Raw genomic sequence first — 24,008 nt, forward strand, 5'->3', positions numbered from 1 at the left:
GGAGGCCAGGAACTGAGGCCGGGAAAGGTCAGGTAACTTATTCATGGTTATTCAGGGAGTTGCCAGCCAAGCTCCCATTAGAGGGCTGTCTGAAAGCTCCTGGGTCAGTTTTCTTGACTGTGGAACAGAGATGATAATCCCTGCTGAGCTCAGGGTCACTCTGATGGACAGGAGAGAATCAGGTCAATCCAGTCAGCTACACATGCACACACACATCACAAATGGAATGTGTTCTGTTTTTTTTGTCCTGGAGTGACTTTTGTGCCTGATTAGTATTAGCCACTGAATTAAATTGAAAGCCAGGAAGTGGAAAAGTTTATCTCAAGGAAGAGAAAATTTCTGGGAATGGTGAAAAAGTAAACATGGATTTTTAAAATTGATTTCAGGAAAGATAGGGCTCATTCATGTTTAAATGCTAAGAGGATGCCGTCCAGGGAAATGAGTTTTTCATTGATTTTAACTGTGTTGGAGTTTCTTTCTTAAGGAAATGCTGTGAAGAGGCAGTTTCTGCCCTTGAAAATACTAATTTCATTCTCTAAACGTGTGTTCTGATCGTGCTGGTTTTTCTTACATGGTGACTGAATTCTCAGATGTGTGCCGGGGTTTCACGCCTGGGGCGGCAGCAGCCTCTGCCTTCGGACCCCTTCCCTCTTCGGCCCTGCCTCGGTCCAGCTCACTCACCAAGAGAAAGTACAAACATGAACAGCTCACTCACTTGTGCACTTTGGGGTTGTTTTTCACACGAGTGGTTTTTTTCATGACTGTTACTATTATAAGAAGAAAGGCAAGTCAGGCATTGTTTCATATTCACTCATCTATGTGGGTGACATTTGGGTTTTGGCTCATTTCTTCATCTCTTATGTGCAGAAAAGGGTTTTTCAGTAAACAGTTCCATTACTTAGCTGTTCTTGTAACTCTGAAAACCCAGCTGAACTATAATTAAACTTTGACCTGGTGACTGGGCAAGTAGGGCTGTGATTCTTTTGTTTTATTCTGTCGTTGACCCATAGTTGATGTATCTAATAGAATTTTCAGAGAAAAAAGATCTGAATACTGAGATAAGAATTAAAAAGAAACTCTTTTAAGCTTTTAAAAAAATAAGGTTTTGCCTTTGAAAAATGGCATCAGAGACCTACACTGACAATTGTTGTTGTTGAGTCACTAAGACATGTCTTACACTTTGTGGCCCTGTGGACTGCAGCCTACCAGGCTCCTCAGTCCATGGAATTTTTCAGGCAAGAATATTGAACTGGGTTGCCATTTCCTTCTCCAGGGGATCTTTCTGACTGACAGATCAAACCCAAGTCTCCTGCATTAGCAGATGGATTCTTTTACCACTGAGCCACCACGAAAGCCCTATACTTATTGTTTCTCTCAGTTTATTTCCAAATGCTCCTTAAATTCTCTCTTCCCAAGTAAAATTATTCTCTTCTCCATTCAGAGAGTTTTCTGTGTTTATCACTAAATAGCATTGGGTGCAGAGTAGGTGCTCAGTGGATACCCACTGACATGGTCACATGTGTGTGAGAGAGTGTGAGTGTGTGTGTGTGATTTTTCTCATTTCCAATGCCTGATGACTTTTCTGTGAAACAGGTGTTTGAGACGGACATCTCGAAACAGTTACAAGCTTATGAAGTTGAGTACCACGTGCTTCAGGAAGAGCTTATCGATTCTTCTCCTCTCAGTGACAACCAAAGAATGGACAAACTAGAGAAGACCAACAGCAGCTTACGCAAACAGAACCTTGACCTCCTTGAACAGCTGCAGGTAGGGCATGTTTACAAGGCCGCCACCTGAGCCTTGAGCATGTGGTGGTTCATTAACTCACCAGAGGCCCGCAGGCTGAGCTTCCCGCCGCTGGAGGCCCTTTCTGCTCTGTTTGTAGTTGGGATCAAAGGTGGCCCAGGAGAGCTGTTCCGGTTTGTCAGGGAGCAGACAGATTATCCTTTGCTAAGGTCGGACTGTCCTGGAACTTTCTGAGAGACTGTTTCTACACTTACCCTTTCAGGAGGTGTGCCAAGAACTGAGCTTGGGTCCACGGCGCTCTGGTTCTATTAACCAAACACCAGCCATTGTGCTTTGAATAATGATGGGAGAATCAAAGGCAGGAGCTTTCAGGAGCAAAACCAGCTAGGTCCTCAAAGTGACATCAAGTGAGGAATAACAGAATAAACCAGAGCTGTGATCATAATTGTGAGTCCTTGGTACAAATACAAAAGTTAGGTTCACGAAGGGCACAATTCTCCCCTCTGGAAGTTTCCATCTTGGCCTGCATAAATGTGGGTGGGGACATACCCAGATCGCATATGCTGGAGGGCAAGAGGGAGTGAGCACAGAGATGCAGACCAGAGACCCAGGTCTTGCCAGATCCAGTGTCACCCACTGTCACCCCTGTGCTCTGATTTCCTCATTTATGTGACAAGGACAGAAAATTACCTTACTGCTCTGCACGACTCCTCCACCAATCAGATGGAGTAAAGTAACCGTATCATCTGCTTTTTAAGTGTCATGATCTGATCGGTGGTACAGCTATCATTGTTATGGAAATGTGTCTGTTGGTGGAGGTGGGGTTTAAAAATTACTTTTGAGCTACTGTGGAGAAAAATTTGTATTATTTTCAAAATATGTATTCTGTGGTGTTCTAGGCTGTCCTTAGAATAAGCTTTCCGTCCTGATCTAAGCCTCTTATTTTTCTGCCTAAAAAGTTGCTGCTTTGCAGATGCAAACTTGGCAGTGATGGGAGAAAGGCCAGCATTTGGGAGCTTAATCAGTCAACCCTTGTCTAAAATGTACTCTTCCCAGCAGGGATTTTATGCCAGTATAACCTAGTAGATAGTTACTGTAGAGGAACAAAGAAAAGGCTTAGCCTACCCAGTCCTGACTCCCAGTCACATTCTCAAAGTCGGCTTTGTGTTCCCCTAAGATAGAGATATCCTAACTGTGAAAATGACCGAGTCTGGGTGTGATTTCTCCAGGGGGATCTCAGCTGTAACCTGAAGGGGAGGCGCCAGGGGACAAAGAACCTTGTCTTGCACGTAAGGACCTGCAGTGTAGGTGGGAATTTTAAATCCCTCCAGACAAACAGCTGATCCCTGAAATACAGCAGGATGGAAAGCTCAGATCTCCGTTAGAAGCATTTGTCTTGTTAAAATAGCACTCCAATAAAAGGTTGATTTTACTAGGCTGATACCCACGTGGGATTGTGGTAAAAAGGGGAGGTAATTTGGTGCTGCTTCCATGATACTGTGAACTTCACTCCTCGTGAGGAGAGGAGTTGTGAAAAACTGCTCCAACTTCTATAGCCCTCCAGAAAGGCATCAGGCGGTAATTAGTAACAACAGATGTTCAAAGAGTTGTGCTAGGGATTATGGCAAGTTAGTTTGTGGGGGCCTGAGTGTAGTCTTCCCTTTACCCTCTGAATCACATGGAATTACTATCTTTCAGCCAGACCACAGAAGTTCTATGAGACTCTCTTCCTTTTTTTCTTTTTATTTTTTAGAACAGTTTTCGAAGCCCAGGGATAGGTGTTCAGTGCATTACTTAATTTTCCAACATAAATCTTTGTTTTTTTCCCCAAACTATCAAAATTGACCTGTGTTTTGACTCCGTTCCATTCATATAGTTGGACATACCAAAACCCCATGTATTTTCTTGTTGAACACTGAAGATTGTCCTCTGGCAGCTGGAGACTAAACTGTCTAACCTCTTTTGTCCAGCAGTACGCATGAGACAATTGCATAGACACGCCTGATACTGCCATATGATAAGGGATGTGCGTTTTTCATAATAATCATTGAGTCACTGAGTGTCTGTGAGCTGGGTGCCTATGGGAGATCAGACCCACATGCAGGGTGAGAGAGCTTCAGTCTGATTGAGGAGGAGACCTGACATTCATGCCAAACAGTAAACAACCATGCATACCAGCTCACTGCTAAGCTGGCAGGTACCCCTGGGAGTGCCATGGCCTCGGCAGGAGTGGTCCCTGGAGGAGATAAGGTGGGACCGGCTGTAGGCCTTGACTGTGGGCAGGAGTATGAGGGTCTGAGAGGGCTGCTCGGACTTAGCCCCTGAGTGTGACTACCTGCTGCCCGGTAACTGACAGACTTAGGGTCTCAGGCCTTTTTTCTTTCTGTTTTGAGTGTTCCAGTGTCACAGCTGGAGCTCAGCTTTGAGTCATAAATTGTCTGTCTGGCACAGGTGTTACCTTGCTCAAAAAACTGTTTCCCTTGTTTTGAAAATGAGGGGGAAAAAACACCATTTAGTCCATGGGGACACGAAGAGGGCTGGGCGGATGAGTGAGCCAGAGCAGTGCCTTGCAGACTCTGGGCCTGAATGTGGGGGGATGCAGCGGACAGCTGGAGCCAATTCTGTGGTTGCCTGGGAAGCCTGTCCAAGAGGACTCAAAAGAGGAGGAGAGTCCGTTGCTAGAGAGAAGCGCCTGGAAGGGCTGCCAGACACTGACTGAGTGTTGAGGATACAGACTGGGGGGAGTGGGGACACGACTGGTGTCTGGTCAGTGAGGCCACACATGTGACCCTCTTAGCAGAGCTCGGTCCCCTGGGCACTCCACACGTTCTGGGGGAAATGCCGGTTGTTGGTACTGGAGGGAAAACGAAAGGTTCAGGTTAGAGAGCTGTTCTTACATGGGCCTTCACATAGAAACCATTTGGATGGTCTGTCTAAGACCAGTGTGCACCTGTAGCTGCCTGTGTTTGTCAGAGCAGGCAGACTGTGCTGCAGTAACAGCACCCTGGATCCCAGGGCTCAGCACTGTACACTCAGCACTGTACACTCACCACCTCGTCTCCACGAAGCAGTCTTGGACCATTTCCCAGCCGTCTCCAGTAGGCAACTCGGGGACCAGGCTTCCTCCGCACTGGGAAGCCACTGTCTCCACGTGTGGCTTCCAGAGTAGCCACACAGAGGAAAAAGACGTTGGAGGGTCTCTGGATGGCCCAGCCCACCCTTGAGGGAGCCTGGGAAATAGAGTCTTTTGTGGCCAGAAGTGATAATAAATGCGGAAAGGTGTGTCTCTGCCAGAATTAGGCTCCACAGTTCCCCCAAGGCTGGACAGCGGAGCACACAATGGATCTCCCACCGTCTCCCAGGCAGTTACATTCACATGTCTTCTTTTATTCTCCAGGTCGCCAATGGGAGGATCCAGAGCCTGGAAGCCACTGTTGAGAAGCTCCTGACTAGCGAGAGCAAGCTGAAGCAGGCGACCCTGGCCTTGGAGCTAGAGAGGTCAGCCCTGCTGCAGACGGTGGAGCAGCTCCGGAGGCAGACGGCAGAGCTGGGCAGCCGGGAGTCTGACCCCACACTGCCCAAGCCCTCGGGTGACTGATGGCCTGGGGCCCAGCTCCTGCCAGCCCACAGCTCCAGAACAGGTGTGGCCACCACCCTGACACTGTCCAGGCCTTAACTGAGAGAGATGAAAATGCTGGAGGAGAACGGAGAACGAAGCGTGCTTCTCAGGGAGGAGACTGGCTTGCCAGCACACACATTCTTCTGAACTGACTCACAATGCAGGGGACGAACGTCCCAGTGTTTTTGTTGTTGTTTAAGTTTAATTCTTCCCTTTTCCAGTCTTAATTACTGTACTCAGTAGATTAGATGGCATGGACTCGAATAAATGCACCTTTATGTTTCTTTGTTGCTTTCTTTTTCAGCATCACTGTGTCTGTAAAGGGCATTTGTTCTCTGGTATTTCAGAGAATGAAGAGGCTGGAGGTATGCTTCCTCTGGCAAAGATGTGTCCATTGTTCTTCCAAGAGGGTCTGCATGACTTACACCCTCAGCATCACCGGTGGGGTGCAGTTGGCCCTTGACCATTCTTGTTGCGGAAACCCCAAATTACCCCTGGGAAAAATCAAAAGTGATTTACTTAAATTTGACATCTTAAATTTGGTCACTATGCTTGATATTTAATGAAGTTTGTCTTTGAAGAATAGTTTTCATATGTTTTTGAAGAATAGTTTTCATATGTTTTTGCTTAGCCCTTATTAAGTATTGGTCACATTCACTGTAGATACATGTTTTTATGGGAAAATCACCAGTTTTTAGACTGTACCGGGTATGGCCAGCGTGTGACTGACAGCTGTAGATTTTGAAGTATTTATTATTTCACTGTGGTGTCTCATATCCACACTGTAGAGTCACGTATTTATGTTGTGCTGCCATGTGATGTGAGCAGCCTGTGTCCCTTCGAGCCTCCACCCCTTGGGAATCAGATTCCTTGCTGAAGTTGCCCAGCACGTCAGGACTTTCAGGGGCCCCAGACATTCTGGGGTTTTAAAGTCTTCAGACTTTTCAGCCTGGAATTACATCAAATGTATGGCAGCTGAGAGCAGTTTTTCGTGGTAGGATGTGTGTGTCGAGTGTAAGTCACAACCCAGTGACCCACTCCCTCAGGATGAGGAGATCCAGTGCCTTCAGCCGTCCAAAGGCCGCTGCCTGGTGTCATCTGGTCGCCACCTGAGGCCCTTGCTCATGACAAGCTAGAGCGGGCGGTAGATTAGAGAGGGGACGTGTAAGCAAGTTCACTTCTCGACAGGAGAACCATTTCTGGTCTTTATCATCATAACCACTTCTATTCCACAGGAGTTCTTTGACACCCTCTGTGGTGGGTGTGTCTTTCAAGCCTGAGGTGAAAGGAAGGGTTTTTATACCCGGAGTCTTTCTAGATCTTTCCAGATGTTTCCAAGGGAGGCACACATGCCACCCCTGGTGCCTACACAGTTGGTTGACACCGGGACTCTCTACCGTTGCCCGTGTCATAAACCATGATGACAAGCCTATAGCCTTTATTATGAATTGTTCCACCAGCTATAATTTAGCGGAGTTAACATGTGAGATCTTTTTCCCACATTCTTTACTGTTTGAATGTTTAATAATGTTGAATTTTGGACATCTTATTACCATTACTCAAAAACATCAACTCTGCATTAAATAAGATACAAAGCAATAAAACAAATAATTCATACTCATACTTTTATGCGTTTCTGTTTTTTTTTTAATGTTGGGTTTTTGCTTTTCAGCAAAAGGCTGAAGGACCACCCCAGGTGGCACTAGTGGTGAAGAAGCCAGCCTCGGTAATTGCCTGCCGGTGCAGGAGACGTAAGAGATGTGGGTTCAATCCCTGGGTCAGGAAGATCCCCTGGAGGAGGGCATGGCAACCCACTCCAGTATTCTTGCTTGGAAAAGTCCATGGACAAAGGAGCATAGCGGGCTATGGTCCATAGGGTTGCAAAGATTTGGACATGAATGAAGTGACTTAGCATGTATATGAACACCTGTGGGTCAGAGTGTGACTGTTCCCTAACCAGCAGTGAGTTCTCTGAGGGATTGGTGTCTTGTTTTTCAAGTATTGCTCCCCAAGTGTGACACCTCTACTCTGTGTACATAGTAGGGCTGCTCAGACCAGACTCATCCGTGGTATGTGCCAATGGGTGCTGTCATGAGATGGTGCTGGGTGGAGAGGACAGTGGACATGGGCCTGTGTTTACAGGTTGGACAGTCACCTGTGTCTTAGCTGGGGACAGATAAAAGTCATGGTTCACATCATTGCCTGAGGATTCACAGAGGCAAGTTTTTAAACTAAGAAAGTTTCCTGTTGTGTTTTTCCCCAACACACAACTATATGCACACACTCGTGTGCACTTGTAGGTTGTCTGTCTTTTGATAAAATGTATACCCTCTCAGGGAGAAGGCAATGGCACCCCACTCCAGTACTCTTGCCTGGCAAATCCCATGGATGGAGGAGCCTGGTAGGCTGCAGTCCATGGGGTTGATAGGAGTCGGACACAACTGAGCGACTTCACTTTCACTTTTCACTTTCATGCACTGGAGAAGGAAATGGCAACCCACTCCAGTGTTCTTGCCTGGAGAATCCCAGGGATGGGAGAGCCTGGTGGGTGACCCTATGGGGTCACACAGAGTCGGACATGACTGAAGCGACTTAGCAGCAGCAGCGGCAGCATACCCTCTCAGACGGAAGACCTTGAATCCCCAGTAAGCACCCTGTGAGGCAGAACACTCAGTTGGGGGCCCTGTGAGGAGTCACACGTAGATAGTACAACAGTGTTCATTTGGGGATCTGTGTTCGGTTGGTGAATTGGGGGAAAAAGATTGCTCTGAGGGCTGTAGGATGCAGGAGTTGTTACCAGAATAAGAGAAAATACTACTGTGCGAGAAGCTGCAGAGGGGAAGGTGCAGAAGGAGGTGCTCATGAGAACTCAGAAGGCCCTTCTGAGAGGCAGAACGCATGTAGGTGCTGACATAGGCCTGGGCGGAGGGTGAGGGCTCGGGGGCAGCTGTGGCCACCACGCGGTGACCACCTCTGCATCTACAGCCAGTGTTTGGAGGTGGGATTGGAGCCAGCCTCGGTAATTGCTCAAGGTCAGAACACGGGAAGAAGAGCTGGAGGTGGAGAACGAGGACAAATCGACACAGACACCTCATGCCTGTCCGTCACCGTACTTGACTGATGCCCTTCAGAGAAAAGTGGCCCTGGCTTCACTTTACCTTTTAAAAATCACACAAGCATGTCTTTGAGTTAATTCTAATTTAGAACCGTGAGGCAAGGGGACACAGGGAAAAGTAGTCCTGGCTTAACCAAACTGATGTAATACAAACCAGGACAATTAATTTTGGAACCTGCCTAACCTGAATGAGAGCATGCATATGTGAGTCATTCAACGGAGGCCCTCCAGCTAAGTATATATGATTTGTGATCCGTAGGATTAGAATTCATAGACTGGTTTTGACTTTGTCGCTGATAGTATGACACTGAAGACTTAAAAACTGCAGGAACCACAGCTGACATGTCGGAACACCCCAGCCTTCCATCTCCTTTCCTCTATCATTGTTGTGCCATATGCTCAGTCTTGTCTGATTCTTTGCGACCCCATGGACTGTAGCCCATCAGGCTCTTCTGTCCATGGATTCTCCAGGCAAGAATACTGGAGCGGGTTGCCATTTCCTCCTCCAGGGGACTTTTGCCACCCAGGGATCAAATCTTCATCTCCTGTGTTGGAAGGCAGATTCTTTAACCTGCTGAGCCATAGGGGAAACCCCTGTATGAAACTTCCCTCTATCAAGTGTGACCAAACATTCTACAGGTTATGATCCAGAAACTTGCAATGTAAAAATAATTTACCGGTCATATTGTCCTAAATGGAAACTACTTTAAGGGTTTGGGATAGCTCAAAATATCTCATATTGGAAAGAACCTTCTGTTTCATACTGGAAAATCATTTTCTATCTAATTTTACAGAGGGAAAAACTGAGAAGAGAGCTTCAGCTAATGGTTGCCTGCAGGGTCAGGGGGATCCTCAGTCTCCTGACTGACTAGTTAATAATTCACATCACCCAGCTTTAATTCCAGTGAGTTCTGCAAATCACTTCTGATGGCATTAAAGTTCAAGGCAAGGAAAGGTCTGCTTCACTTTCTAGAAGGGTGATCTGTATAGTAAGGAGCCCAACTCAGGTTCTGTCCTGAGATATGGAGTCTCCAGGGGTCCTTAATTTGTCCTGAGTTAAAACCAGAGGGGAGGACTTCCCAATGGTCCAGTAGTTGAGAATCCGTCTGCCAATGCAGGAGACACTCGTTCCATCCCTGGTCCAGAAAGATCCCATGAGCCTCAGAGCAGCTGGGCCCTGTATGCCTCAACTACTGAGCCTGTGTGCCACAGTTACTGAAGCCGGAGCACCTGGAGCCTGTGACCACAACAAGAGAAACCATCGCAACGAGAAGCCCTCAAACCACAACTAGAGAAGCACTGAAGAACCATTGCAGCCAAAATAAATAATTAAAAAAAACACCCCCCACAAAAAAAAAACAAAAACAGAGGCACTCCCCAGTCTGTCTATGTGTGGCAGAGAAATGCTACGGCAACAGGTTTCAATTAATTGGGTCCAACCTTTGTTCTTGACAGTCATTTCTTTTTTTACTTCAGACTTCTAAAACCCGTGTATTGCCTAAATAAAAAAAAAGATCACAGAATTGCCTTTGGTTTTTAAGAAGTGGAACTTCCCAGTAGGTAAAGTTTTTTGTTGCCATCTTTAGAAACGATCAGAATGATTAGGGAAATATAAGACCTGGGGTATGGAGCAGCTACAGCAGTTATTAATTAAAATTGGTAACAAAAGATGAAAAAGAATGTTCTTAGTACTTACACTTCATAGATTAATTGCTTTCATATCTCTAAAGTGAATAATCAACTGTTTTGGTTGAAAACCCTTATTAGCAAGTCATTTGAATTTATATCATTATCTGAATATTTATTTTAAAGTTTCACTAAATTATATAGATAGAAGTTTTAAATGAGGTGAAACAAAATAGTTTAAAAATACTAACGATTAAAAAGTTGATATCCAGTGTCTTTAAGGAGAACAATAAACACTTCATTTTAAATATTGTTTTAAGACCGTGACACAGTAATTCCAATGTCAGTTTCCAAGTTCAGCCTAGTGTGATGGTTGGTTTGAGTGCACTGCCATGGCTGAAAAAAAGATGGCTTCCAACCTCTAAATGGAGAAAGGGCACTGCTGGTCACAGTAAGTCAGGCTGTGCATTAGTTCACATGTACTCATCAATTATGCAAAGGCTTTTTGTGAATACCTGGCTAGTAAATTTTCATCTTTCTCTAAGGCAGATTAATGTGAACTAATTAAAATGTGTTAGACTTTTATATTTTTAATCAAGGACTAAAAAACACTCAAACTCTTCATTTGGAAAGCTTTGAACAAGTTATAAAAGCATTTCCAAGATCGTTTAAGTAAACGTGCATGTAATTTTTGGTTAAGAGATGACCTAAACAATAACACACCAAGCATCCTTTTCGGACAAAGCCCTTTCCATGGCACATTCTCATAGTCTTTTTTTGTGCTTTCCCTTTCCTAGCCCAGCGCTCTCCGTAACGGGGCGGGGGTGGAGGCACTGGTGCAGGGTCTTCCTCGTCCATGGCTGCCTGCCGCCTGCCCCTGCCCCCTCCCTGTGCCCCTTTCCCGACGTCCTGCAGGGGCCTGAGGAGTGCTCGGCTGTGTGGAGCAGAGAGGAGCTTCACAGGCTTAGCCTGGACGCCTGACAGGGCCACGGGGAGACAGGGTTGCAGCATTCTTCATCCCCCTTAGATTTGCCTGCTTCTCCTCGCTCTTCTGGCTACATCTTCCTGCTATTGTTTCCACCTCATTCGTTATGTGGGTCTGTGTTTTAGGTGTCTTCTTTCTGCTGTTCTTGATAGTGGTTCTTCCTAAACCTCTAATCGTATTCCTTGTTTCTTCCAACTGTAGGAAAAGCTGACCCTGTGGCTTTGGTTCTTAGCCCCTGCTGGGTGATCCTGGGGCACCATCTCAAGGGAATCGGTGCAGATGGTGAAGCCTCGCGTGAGGGAAGTGGAGGAAAGTGTGCTTGGTGGATGTGGGAGGGGGCAGGTTGACGTATATGGCAATGTTCTGCCCACCTCAGCTCTTCCTGTACTTCCCACTGAGGATTTTGTGTTCCATTTTCCTTCCTCTGAGGCACATGGCAATCACCTTTACTCCTAAATTTCATTTGCTCTAATCATCTGTTCATGTTGATTATCAGGAATGATGAAATGAGCTTTTCCTTCAGGAGCCCTCTCCTTCACCCTTTATGTTTCTGTGATCACTCCTGATATCAGAACAGCCTCACTCTCTTCTCATGATGTAGACTTGGTCCCAACATGCTCCTCAGAGCCTGACTCCACAGCCACCTGTTTGGCTGTTTTCACTCTTTCCAGCAGGTGGTTACAGTGCCCCTGCTATGAACCAAACCCTGATCTAGGCCCTGAGACCACAAGGGAAGTCCTGCTGCCCTTCTGTGTAGCAGAATAGGGAATGTTTACTGACTGCAATAAGTAAACAAAAAATCATCAAGGGACGAGGACTGCCTATTCAGAGCTGTCAGAGAAGGCTCAGCTGAGGAGCCGGTACTCAAGGTGGGATCCGAAGGATAAGGAACCAGCTAAAGAGGAGTTACATGGCTTAATGTTAGAAGATGACAGAGTACTTTCCAAATCATGCATGATTCTATCCTAACCATCAGTCTTGTGTCAACAGATCTCCTTTCAAAAATCCCAGCATGTTTAACATCATGTCTTTTTCAGATGGCAAGAAAACACTGATATCTTTCAAGATAAAACTCCCATTACTGTATAGTCTCATACAGGTAAGTGACAAATTATGGGTCTCATCACTGGTTTCAACTGACACGAGGGAATCTGCTGTTCTTGACTCCACATTATCAAGCTGCATGGAGGGATGGGCCGGTGCACTGGCACTGTGACGGGCACCTTGTTATTCCCGTTCACGCTAACCTCACCTGCAGACCTGACAGCCGCCTGGGAAATAGCACATCGACTTCATGCAAGGGGAAACCTCATTCCTTAAAGTCAGGTGTGATTTCATGCACGAGAATCCAAAAGGAAAGGTGAGCCAAGAAACTGTGAAACTGTAAAAGGAAATCCTTAACTACTCCAACTATTATTATTACATTCTGGAGTACTGAGAAAATGTGAGCCAAGACTTGCATGGTGGTTATTAATCTTCTTTTGGAGTGAGTGATTAGTGATGGGAAAGGTACTGGAAATGGGAATGAAGAAATTTTTGAAGAAGTATAAAGCAAGCCAAAATTCTGTTTGTTTTTTTATGAGGGAGGAAGTGGATGGTATAAATTGTGGTTCACTGAGTCCTGTGACACTCTTGTCTGCATAGATCATGAGGATGTTTTTGCAGACATTCCTTTAATCCTCAGTATCATCTTTAAGAAGCCCCGGGTTTCCCAGATACTTCTCCTGAGCAATGTTTGCGTTCAGTGCTGACTGAGCAATTGAACATGTGTTCCTATTTTGACTTTTCAGAACACTCAAAGCCAAACCAGTGACCCTGCAGTTAGCAAATGCTCAAACATTTTGTTCTGATCCACAGTTCATTTTGCTTCTCTCTGGTCTGTCTTTATTCCAGTTATTTATTTCATGCTTCCTCATATCTTTAGCATCCTTGTAAGACATCATAAAACATTTGAAGAACAAGATGGTGTCTCGCAATTAAAAATGGAAGCAACAGCTAGTATTTAAAAGCACGAGCCCTGGAGTCAGCTAAAATTGAAACTTGATTTCACATCTGTAAAATAGAAATAACAGTATCTATTTTGTAGGATTGGATATTTAAAAAGAGCACTAAGCACTGTGGCTGAGACAAAGTCAACAAGCAATAAATGTTAAATATCATTACACTGGGAGCTTCCCAGGTGGCGCAGTGGTAAAGAACCTGCCTGCCAATGCAGGAGATGCAAGAGATGCAGGTTCAATCCCTGGGTCTGGAATATCCCCTGTAGGAGGACATGACAACCCACCCCAGTACTCTTGCCTGGAAAATCCCATGGACAGAGGAGCCTGGCTGGCTACAGCCCATGGGGTTGCAAAGAGCCAGACACAACTGAGCAGAACACACATATTACATTGGGATTATATAAACTAAATGGATACAATTCTGTGAGCTTGACATCAACCCCAGGCAAAAGGCCTCAACAACTATAAACATATTTAAATCTGATCTTTAAAGTTTGTATGATTCCCTAAAACCATGTCATGCTAGCCCAATATAATTTTATGGTTTTGAAAGAGCAATGATCCAGCTGTGGAAAAACACACATGATGTCAGCAAAGGTTTTGACAACATCCCACACAATAGCTTAAATGAAACTACGTGGGCAGGACAGCTCAATTGGGTTGATTTAACAAATTAATGGCACCCCACTCCAGTACTCTTGCCTGGAAAATCCCATGGATGGAGGAACCTGGTAGGTTGCAGTCCATGGGGTCGCTAGGAGTCAGACACGACTGAGTGACTTCACTTTCACTTTTTACTTTCATACATTGGAGAAGGAAATGGCAACCCACTCCAGTGTTCTTGCCTGGAGAATCCCAGGGACAGGGGAGCCTGGTGGGCTGCCGTCTATGGGGTCGCACAGAGTCGGACACGACTGAAGCGACTTAGCAGCAGCAGCAGCAACAAGTTAAACCTATAAGATCTCTGGATGGCGGTTCTCAGCCCTGGTTGCACATTAGAATCACTTGGAGAGATTTTTTTTAAAAATTGTTTTTTTGGTTGTTTTTTAACCTTCCCCTGTGATGTTAAAGTTTAATCAGGATTGAGAACTACCGCTGTAATTATAATGGATTGAACCTAAAGCAGGGTTTTAATTAACCTGACCTGGATTTTGTCCTTTGCCAGTCCGGTTCACATTTTCATCAGTGACCTGTACAAGGACCTGTAGAAGGGGGCATGCCTCTCACAAGCAAAGGTGCCGCAAAACAAACACAATGAATGACAGGACCTTGATGAATGGTGACAAGCTGGACCCGTGCCCTGATCTGAGCAAAAGGTTTATTTAAATGCCAGGGTCTAAGTTAACACGAAGGGCAGTGGTTCCCAAAGAAGAGCGTCAGCAGCATCTGAAAATCTGTTTCAGATGCAAATTCTCCGGATCTACCCCAACCTATTAATTCAGAAACTCAGGAGGGTGGAGCCGATGGTCTTTTTAGCAAGCATCTGAGGGATTCCAAGGGATTCTGACCTGTGCCAAAATTTGAGAACCACTTGCTTGTGGGTGGAGGAAGTCACACTGGAGCAGTACAAAATGGGAGACACCTGAGTTAGCATCCATGGCTGTGAGAGGATCTCATTATCTACAGCTCTGTGGATCTACAGTGTGTGTTTTTGACTGCATAGCTCAGTATGAGGGATCTTAATTCCTCAAACAGGGTTGGAACCCGTGCTTTTGCAATAGAAGTTGGAGTCTTAACCACTGGACCTTGAGGGAAGTCCCTATGGTTCTATCCTCATTTTCCTACTGCTGTGGAAATCTTACTTACTTTGTGGGTCCAGTCACATGCTTATCTCTTCTTTCCACATTCATGCTATAATGCTGTTCACTGAACGTCTGGATAATTCCAGAGGCTGTTAAATAGTGAGAAATGTTGAATGTAGAGTATGATGATATAATAATGGCTAAACAAAACCAAACCAGCAGTCACCACATGCCAGGCCCTGTTATGAGCCCTTTAGATGACTATTAACTCATTTAGTGGAGAAGGCAATGGCACCCCACTCCAGTATTCTTGCCTGGAAAATCCCGTGGATGGAGGAGCCTGGTAGGCTGCAGTCCATGGGGTCGTGAAGAGTCGGACTCGACTGAGCAACTTCATTTTCCCTTTTCACTTTCATGCGTTGGAGAAGGAAACGGCGACCCACTCCAGTGTTCTTGCCTGGAGAATCCCAGGGACGGCGGAGCCTGGTGGGCTGCCATCTATGGGGTCACACAGACTCGGACACGACTGAAGTGACTTAGCAGCAGCAGCAGCAGCAACTCATTTAGTGAGGAAAGAAATGATTAGGATTTGATGTGTTTGCAGCTACAGAATGGTCACCATTATTGGTTGAGTAGCAACAGTTGAAGGGTTGGTTCGGTTAACTTCCAGTGCTTTTGATAGATCACTGTGTGCTTAGTTGCTCAGTCGTGTCTGACTCTTTGCGACCTCAAGGACTGTAGCCTGCCAGGCTCCTCTGTCTATCGGAATTCTCCAGTCAATAATACTGGAGTGGGTTGCAATGCCCTCCTCTAGGGGATCTTCCCAACCCAGGGATTGAACCCAGGTCTCCCGCATTTTAGGCAGATTCTCTACTGTCTGAGCCACCAGGGAAGCCCTGATAGATCACTAGGTGTGCTGTATGCCTGGGGACCTTTGGGATAAATAGTAAAATCATTACTAGAATTTAAAATGTCATCCTCTCTTACCTCCCTCCTCCCCATCCCCTAAAAGGAGCAGGTGAGGAGGTGGAAAAGCATCTGCCTCAATATCTGGAGGGGACAAGAGAAGGCAAAGAAGCCAGGAGAGAGCCTATAAAGCCAAGAAAGGGACAAGGAAGGGGAATGGGGTGCAGAGGGCCCTAGCCCTCCAAGTCCCCCTGCCTCCAGCTCCTGGGGAACTTACAGGTGGTTCATCCCCAAAGTGAGGTATAACCAGAAAGACCGTGACTCCCTGCGGGACTCCTCTCAAGAATGTACTACCCCGAGGATGACCCAAAGTTGCTGAAAGGAGCGTCATATCTCAGGGCACATTGTTCACCTGGGTGGAAGGACCAGCCTGTGTTTTACCAGTAACTAATTTGCCAGTATTTGTTTTACTGTATTTTACTGGTAAAATGCCCAGCATTGGCCACCTTCAACTCTCTCCTGGATGGTGAGGGTTCAGCAGTGTTGGCCAGGTCGGTGCTTCCAGAAGTGTTCTGAGGCATGCCATTTCCAGGATTCGGCTACCTTTAGGGATTAAAAATGTGTTAGCATGAGTTATGGATGCTGAGAAGCCCTGTAGTCAGTGTGATATGGTGATTTATAATAAGACATATGTGTTTGATCTTCAAGCAACGCTCCTAAAACCCTTGGAATTTCCTGAATTGAAGCTGATAAAGACGTTATTTGTTATGTTAATGAGGTGAATTTTGGAACCCACCTGAGGGGGGCTGGTTGCCAGAGGAACCAACCAGGAATGAAAGTTAGAACTTTCAGCTGCAAACCCCTGATTTTCAGGGAGGGGAGAGGGAATGGAGGTTGAGTCAATCACCTATGGGCAATGATTTAATCAGTTATGCCTACATAATGAAGCCTCCACAAAAACCCAAAAGGATGAGATTCTGAGAGCTTCCAGTCGCTGAGAACATGGGAACTGAGGGAGAGTGGGGTGCTCGGCGAGGACTGGGAGCCCCATTCCCTGACTCCCTTTCTCTCTTGCCCTGTGCATCTCTTCCAGCTAGTTGTTCCTGAGTCGTATCCTTTAATGATATGTCAGTCATCTAGTAAGGAAACTGGTTTCCTGAGTTCTGTGAGCCCCTCTATTAAATTAACTGAACCCAAGGATGCAGTCGTGAGAACCTCCAGTCGAGAGTCAGTCAGAAGTACAGGTGACTGCCTGGACTCGCAGGTGGCATCTGAGTCCCTAACCTGTGGGGTCTGATGCTCTCTCCAGGTGGTGTTAGAAAGGATTTGAGCTGTAGGACACCCTGCAGGCTTCCACGAATCGCCTGGGAAAACTCACACACGCTGGAGTTGGTGTCAAAACTGTGGTGAAGAAACCTAGTTTCCACTCTTTCGATATGTAGTCTTTCTAAAACATTTCTTCCCCGTTATTGTAACACCCTATTTAAAAGTGATTAAAGAAGACAATTTAGACAATACAAACTACATTTAACACTTCACAAAGTGGGCAATCTCAAGAAGCTTTTATAGGATAAAGAATAAACAAGGATGAGACAAATAGAAAATATCTGATTAGCTGAGGCGAAGTTCCCACCCTTTTTGGGAGTGAGAAGGCCCAGAATGGGCTTGGCCTTTGGGGACTGGCCGACTGGACACCCTGCCTTCTCAGGGACATGAATGTTCTCAAATTTCAGATTGCTAATGGGGCACCCTGGAAAGGAGTGACTCCACCTTGGGCCTAGAGATTTATTTTAGCAACACACAGGGTAAAGACTCAAGCACACAGTAGAAACATACCAAATAAAAGCACATCCCTCAAAACTCCCTCAATACAGCACCCAAAGGCAATCGCTTTTATTAGCTTCTTGTCTCTTCTCCCAAGAGTTGATAACACTTACTACAGGAAATGTGCATGGGAACATTTTGGGTGGTAACCTGTAGGGCAGAGGAAGGGTGTGTGCCCCTGGGTTCTAGTGGGTAGAGGCCGGAGCTGCTGCCGAACGCTCCACAGGGCACAGACAGCCCCCACAACAAAGCAGCTTGTGCCCGCAGTTCAACCTTGCCTGTGATGAGAAAGCCTGCAGTGGTTTGGAGACCTGAGTGTTATCAGAATCCCCTGGAGGGTGTGTTAAAACACAGATTGCTGAGCCCCACCCCCAAAGTTTCTAATTCAGTGGGTCTGGGGTCCCCTTCCCCCCACCATGTGCATCTCTATATGTTTCCAGGGGATGCTGACATTGCAGGTCTAGGGACCCCACTTTTCAAACCTTTGCCTAGGCCTTCCCTGATCTATGTGGACCAAGTGACACCCTAACACCAGGGCTGGGTTCCACCTGTAAGAAAGGATGAAGGGGAGTGAGGAACACTGCCTGCTCTGTGAGCACCGAACCGGGACACAGCAGAACCTGTTTCCAGTTACGGTCCGTTGGCAAAAACTTAATGGTGTGGCCACACTCCATTGCACTAGAGGCTGGAAGATGTGGTCACTAGCAGAGGCGTGCAAGCCCTGCCAAGATGGTGGAGGATTTCATGACTGGAGGAGGCAGAAAGAATGCATGTCAGGATGGCCTGCAGCTCTACTGAGAGGCTCTCCAGCTCTGAGCCCTCCCTGCTCTCTCCCCACTCCTCACCTGCCCCTCCAGACACACCCCCTCTCTGCTCTTCTGGTGGCCAGCACACTCCCTCCTCAGGGCATTTGCACCCCCTACCCGCCCTGCTTTGGAAGCACTGGTGTCTTCTCTCCATTTGAGTTACTCCTCAGAGAGAGCTGCCCTGCCTGACAGGTACCCCCTGCCCCCTCCTCCCTGTACCTCCTTCCCCTGTATTCTGCTTCTCTGTCCTTGTTACTCAGTGCTCTCGACAGCAGAAGGCATATTTATTTCCTTCTCTGTTTGCCACAGGAAAGCAAGATTTGTGAGTACAAGGCCTGTCTTCAGATAGATTTGTGCCGAGCCTTTAAGTCCATGAGCTTCTGCAGTGCTCATTAATTTGGAATATTTTCTCTGGGCTTCTTGCACCCGGTGTGGTTGCCAATAGACCCTGTGGCCCTATCTGACATTCACAGTTGACCCTTTACCTCTCCAGGGTGGCCTCATCTCTCTAGATCCTTGGGTTGCAGCTGGGGTGTGAGCCAGAGGAGAAAGAGTGGGCTGGCAGCCGATCTTCCTAAGGAGGCAACACCATTTCTCAAAGGAGCATGTGACAGTCACACCCCTTTAACATAATAGCCCAATCAAGGGAGAGACCTTGATTCATCTGATTTACCCCCATCAGAAAAATCATCTCCTATCTAAACAATCTTGACTTACAAGATTCTTAATGGCTCAAAAATGCCTTATCAGCTTAAGTCGATCTAAGAAAATAAACATTTCATAACTGTGATCACACAAGCGGTTCCAGAAACAAAATAGCTCAGCCCTGATGGATAGTTCTCACAAATAAACCAGGCAATCACACACTCCAGAAATAACTAGAATTTCGGTGACTTCATAAGGAGCCAAATGGAAGTGCCCTTGCCAAGTGAATGCTAAAGTCATCCCATGGTCAAAATGTGGTCAGGGGCTAGACGTGAGCCAGAAACATTTTTCTCTAGCTAGAGCCACTTTTCAAGTGGAACCTGGTTAACTTGAGCCCTAACTGAAGTGTTATGCTTAGATATTAGGGAAAGAGGACATAACTACAGTGAAATGAACTCATCTGAAGGGTCTGGCTAACACCAAACAGAAGCAGAATGACAGCAGCCAGTGGCAGGCCAGGAAGCAGGGGTGACTCAGTGTGCCCTACAGTGCTGGTCCGTGCCGTCTGGAATCACTGTACCGTATAACCTGGCAGGGTCCTTTGGATTAAAAACAAGCCAGGCCTTGGTCCACAGGACAGAGATTTTCAACATCTGGTTAAACCAGCAGCTGGTTAAAACAAAACCAGTTTCCTGTTATCCATAAAAGGCCAGTAATCAAAAGAAACTCTTTTTCTCAGCATTTTAATTTTTATGATTTCATGGTGATAAGAGAGCCTCACGGGTGGTGCTAGTGGTAAAGATCCCGCCTGCCAATGCAGGAGCCATTAAGAGACCAGGTTTGGGAAGATCCCCTGGAGAAGGGAATGGCAACCCACTCCAGTATTCTTGCCTGAAGAATCCCATGGACAGAGGAGCAGCAGGCTATAATTCATAGGGACGCAAGGAGCTGGACATGACTGAAGCAACTTAGCACACACGTGCGTGCTGATAAGAAGGAACATTTTTTTTCAGGAGAGTGTGCTGCAGCGATTTCTCTGGGACGTGTCTTCTGGGACAAGGTGTCCTTGTGATCTTTTTTCGGATGGACATGACAGTAGCCCAGACAACATCAGTGGGTGCCCAACTTTGCCCACTGGCTCAACTTTGCAGGAAGTGGTGCTTCTGTCAGGGCAGGGCTGCACTCACTCCAGGTTGTTTGGAAGGGGTCATTTTGTTCAGACTGTTCCCATAAATTCGCCTAAAGCATAGGTGGTGATTGTGTTACTCCTCAGATTCCAAATCCTTTCAGTAACTGGCTTGGCAGTTCGTATTACGGGCAGTCAACAGAGAGGGCGAATGCCTGGGAAAGCTGTGCCAAACCCGGGCTCGGGACGCCTCTAGGGCTGTGCCAGAAACCAGCGGCTCCGGCAGGGTGGGGACCTGTGCAAAACCACAGGTCGGCTCCCCAGCTTCAGGACTGGTAGGCACCAGCCGCAAAGTCCCATCTTGGCCTCTCCCAGGGTTTTCCAGAAGGTTCTCAAATTTTCTGCACAAGACAGGCATCATAACCCTGGGGTTTGATGGGGGCAAGTGGAGCTGCCAGCAGCTCCCAGTCAGGGAGTGCCTTCCTCGGTGTTCATGGGTAGGATCAGACCTCACTGAGCTTAGGTCCTCAACAGAAAATATTTTTCATGTGATGTCTTGGAAACTATTTCTCACAGGCAGAGCCTCGCTGAATTTTCAGAGGCCACAAGCAGACATTCTGGAAACCAAAGAAGCTTTTCTGGGACTGTGTGAAAAGGCTGTCAATGCCCTTGCAGCTGGTGGTCTGAAGGTCTTCGCTTTCACTCTTCTTTATTCCTGTTTCTTTCCCCATGAGGCCCCTTCCCAAGGAGGCTCCTTTTATTCCTCAGGGGTAATAGCCGGACGCCAGCCTTCACTCCAGCTTCAAGAGCTTGGAGAGAGGTGAGGAAACGACCTCCTCTGAAGAGGTGGGTGTTTGAAGCTCAGCTGTCTGCTCTTTTGAGGGCAACTGGCTTTTTTTTTTGGTCACATCATGTGTCTTTTAGGATCTTAGTTTCCTAACCAGGGATGGAATCCAGGCCCTTGGCAGTGAAAGTGCAGACTCCAACCACTGGACCACCAGAGAATTCCCAGCTTTCTATGTTTTGTTCACAGTGCCCATGACCCATCCCCACCCCAAGACTAATATCCAAACTGTCGGGGGACTGGCTATGAGAAAACAGAGGGCAGTCTCTCTCACCAGACTCCTCACACTGGCCTGCAACAGAACTTGCTTCTCTCTTGACATGCCTACAATTATCAGAGCCTCAGAGCAGCTGGCATCAAAGCCTCAAGCTGGAGTCCCCAACACAACTCAACGGTAAGTCAAGCAAATGCTCTAGGATGTGCCATCCAATTCAGTCACCACCAGCCACATGTGCAGGCCAAGTACTTGAGATGTAGCTAGAGGGAACTGAGATGTACTATCAGGATAAAATGCACACAAGACTCTGTAAAACACCCTCTTACAGATTTCATTTTGAGGGGCTCCAAGATCACTGCAGACGGTGACTGCAGCCACAAAAGTAAAAGACGCTTTCTCCTTGGAAGAAAAGCTATGACAAACGTAGACAGTGTATGAAAAAGCAGAGACATTACTTTGCCAACAAAGGTCCATATAGTCAAAGGTATGGTTTTTCCAGTGGTCATGTACAGATGTGAGAGTTGGACCATAAAGAAGGCTGAGCACCGAAGAATGGATCCTTTTGAACTGTGGTGCTAGAGAAGACTCTTGAGAGTCCCTTGGAGATCAAACCAGTGAGTCCTAAAGGAAATCAACTCTGAATATTCACTGGAAGGACTGACGCTGAAGCTGAAGCTACAATACTTGGGCCACCTGATGCATGTGAAGAGCTGACTCATTGCAAAAGACTCATGCTGGGAAAGATTGAAGGCAGGAGGAGAAGGGGGAGACAGATAATGAGATGGTTGGAAGGCACCACAGACTCAATGGATATGAGTTTGAGCAAGCTCTGGGAGTTGGTGAAGGACAGGGAAGCCTAGTGTGCTGCAGTCCGTGGGTTTGCAAAGAGTCGGACACGACTTAGTGACTGAACAACAAGAACTAATGTTTATATGGATCACATTTTGAAATGATACTATTTTCGATATACTGGGTTAAATAAAACTATTAGTGTCATCTGTTTTTACTTTCTTTTGTGAAGTTGCTGGAACACTTTAAATGACCTATGAGGTCCACATCACATTTCCATAGGACAGCGGTACCCTAGAAACTCAGAAAGAAACTTCAGTGTGGTGTGAGGGTCGATGTTCCTAGAGAAAAGCAGAGTGGAGCTGCACTGAGATGGGTGGGGGGTGGAGGGTGGGGTGGGGGGTGTTTATTTCATCAGAGAAGGAGAGAAGGGCTTTTCATTTTGGGAGAAACTGCTTTAACTCACTAGCTGATCAGTGGGACCAGAGTGGCAGGAGTAGCCAGATACTAAGTGGGTTTTACTCAGGTGCCCGTTTAGCTCGTCAGCTTTCCAGTCTGCATTGGTACACTAGGGGAAGGAATTGGAAGCCTCTGATGTGATCTGTCTCCTGGCCTGTCAGCCCTCCAGGAGGAGAGGGACCTGTGCTTGCCTGGCAAGTCCTTGGTCCAGCCAGCAGCCAGCACAGAGGCATTTTTGTATCTGGGCGAAAAAGTCCAGTAGGAACAACTGCCGCTTCAATGCTGCGGATCTATCCTCTAAGGACTTACTGTCTACTCAGTGTTTCAAATATCCCATTCAGTTGTTAGAACTACTGCCTGTGTTTCACACAGAAGGAGCCAGAGTCCCCTGGGGGTTAAAAAAAGAGGCAGAAAATCACATGGGGTACGAAGAGGAAATCAGGGGTTTGCCTCACCCCCTGCTTCTGTTCCCTGAACCACCACGTTCTTCCTGATTCCAGCCTCTGCTTGGACCTAGGGCTCCACCCCAGGTGCTGGGTCTGGCCCCTTCCAGGGCTGCTGCTGCTGCTGCTAAGTCACTTCAGTCGTGTCCAACTCTGTGCGACCCCGTAGCCGGCAGCCCGCCAGGCTCCTCTGTCCCTGGGATTCTCCAGGCAAAAACACTGGAGCGCGTTGCCATTTCCTTCTCCAGTGCATAAAAGTGAAAAGTGAAAAGTGAAAGTGGAGTCCCTCAGTCGTGTCTGACTCCTAGAGACCCCATGGCCTGCAGCCTCCCAGGCTCCTCAGTCCATGGGATTTTCCAGGCAAGAGTACTGGAGTGGGTTGCCATTGCCTTCTCCGCTCCAGTGCTGGCCACTCCCAATCAATCAGGTACAGCCCGAGTCCCTGCCCAGCACCCAACCTGTGCCTCGGGCTGTGGGATGTAGGAGAAGCATCCACCAGCGGGCTCTCTGAAAGTCTCTGCTGGCTGGGGAGGCGCCACTTGGGTGGGAGGGTTGGCCAGCCGCCCGCGGGGCCTGAGGGCCCTGCCCCTGGGCCAGTCCCCACACGCTGCCTCCCTCGGGGTTTGCATCTGCTCCGAGGGCCTTTGTTGTCCAGGCCTCTGGTTTCTGTTTCACTCGGCAGGTTCCATCTGGCATTTAGATATTATAAATAGCCGCTGCTAGGGTGTGACTTGGGTGGAAACCTGGAGGCTGTACTCCACCCTGAAGGGGAAAAAAGTCTTATTTAATTCATTTTCGGGCTTGGAGGCTTCTAGCTGTTTAGAATGCCAATTAGGTGGCAGCTGCAGGGTTTTTCCTTTCTCTATCCCAAGATGGCCTGTCTGATTTTTCTGGGCCGGTTGACTTAAGCTCTTACAGGAGGATGGGTGGGGCGGGCTTGGCAGGACTCCGGCTGGCTGAGTTTTGCTGACTTTCTGCCTGTGGGTGGGGAGTGGGCACATTTCCACAGAGGAGCCAGCCCTTCCCTGTTTCTTCCATGATTTGGGAGCTTGGGAGAAGAGGAGAGAGGTTTCCCTGAGGGTGGGGAGTGCAGCCAGACAGTGCCTGAGGAAGCCC

At 47.1% G+C, this 24,008-nt stretch overlaps 1 protein-coding gene and 2 long non-coding RNA genes across 13 annotated transcripts in view; 1 reads left to right on the top strand and 2 right to left on the bottom strand.

Moving 5' to 3' along the window:
- TBC1D1 (TBC1 domain family member 1) overlaps nucleotides 1–5,649 on the top strand; it is a 225,136-nt gene extending 219,487 nt beyond the window's left edge. For 10 of the 11 annotated variants that reach the window (XM_061419892.1, XM_061419896.1, XM_061419893.1 and 7 more), the window contains 2 exons: nucleotides 1,594–1,767; nucleotides 5,144–5,649. In XM_061419892.1, the coding sequence (XP_061275876.1) occupies nucleotides 1,594–1,767; nucleotides 5,144–5,344 (375 nt within the window). In that variant the 3' untranslated portion in view covers nucleotides 5,345–5,649. Of the gene's footprint in view, nucleotides 1–1,593; nucleotides 1,768–5,143 lie in introns of those variants that run through there. The other variant, XM_061419900.1, reaches the window with a different exon arrangement.
- On the bottom strand, nucleotides 3,137–5,144 carry LOC133249449 (uncharacterized). Its single transcript, XR_009736961.1, has 2 exons — nucleotides 4,797–5,144; nucleotides 3,137–4,600 (listed from the first exon to the last, which is right to left on the bottom strand). It is a non-coding gene; the product is annotated as an uncharacterized LOC133249449 (long non-coding RNA).
- Nucleotides 5,650–13,086: 7,437 nt separating the features above from the next.
- LOC133249450 (uncharacterized) lies at nucleotides 13,087–18,923 on the bottom strand. Its single transcript, XR_009736962.1, has 3 exons — nucleotides 18,855–18,923; nucleotides 16,246–16,342; nucleotides 13,087–13,143 (listed from the first exon to the last, which is right to left on the bottom strand). It is a non-coding gene; the product is annotated as an uncharacterized LOC133249450 (long non-coding RNA).
- Between the last annotated feature and the right edge of the window lie 5,085 nt (nucleotides 18,924–24,008).

Source organism: Bos javanicus, chromosome 6, assembly GCF_032452875.1.
Source record: "Bos javanicus breed banteng chromosome 6, ARS-OSU_banteng_1.0, whole genome shotgun sequence".
Lineage (NCBI taxonomy): Eukaryota > Metazoa > Chordata > Mammalia > Artiodactyla > Bovidae > Bos > Bos javanicus.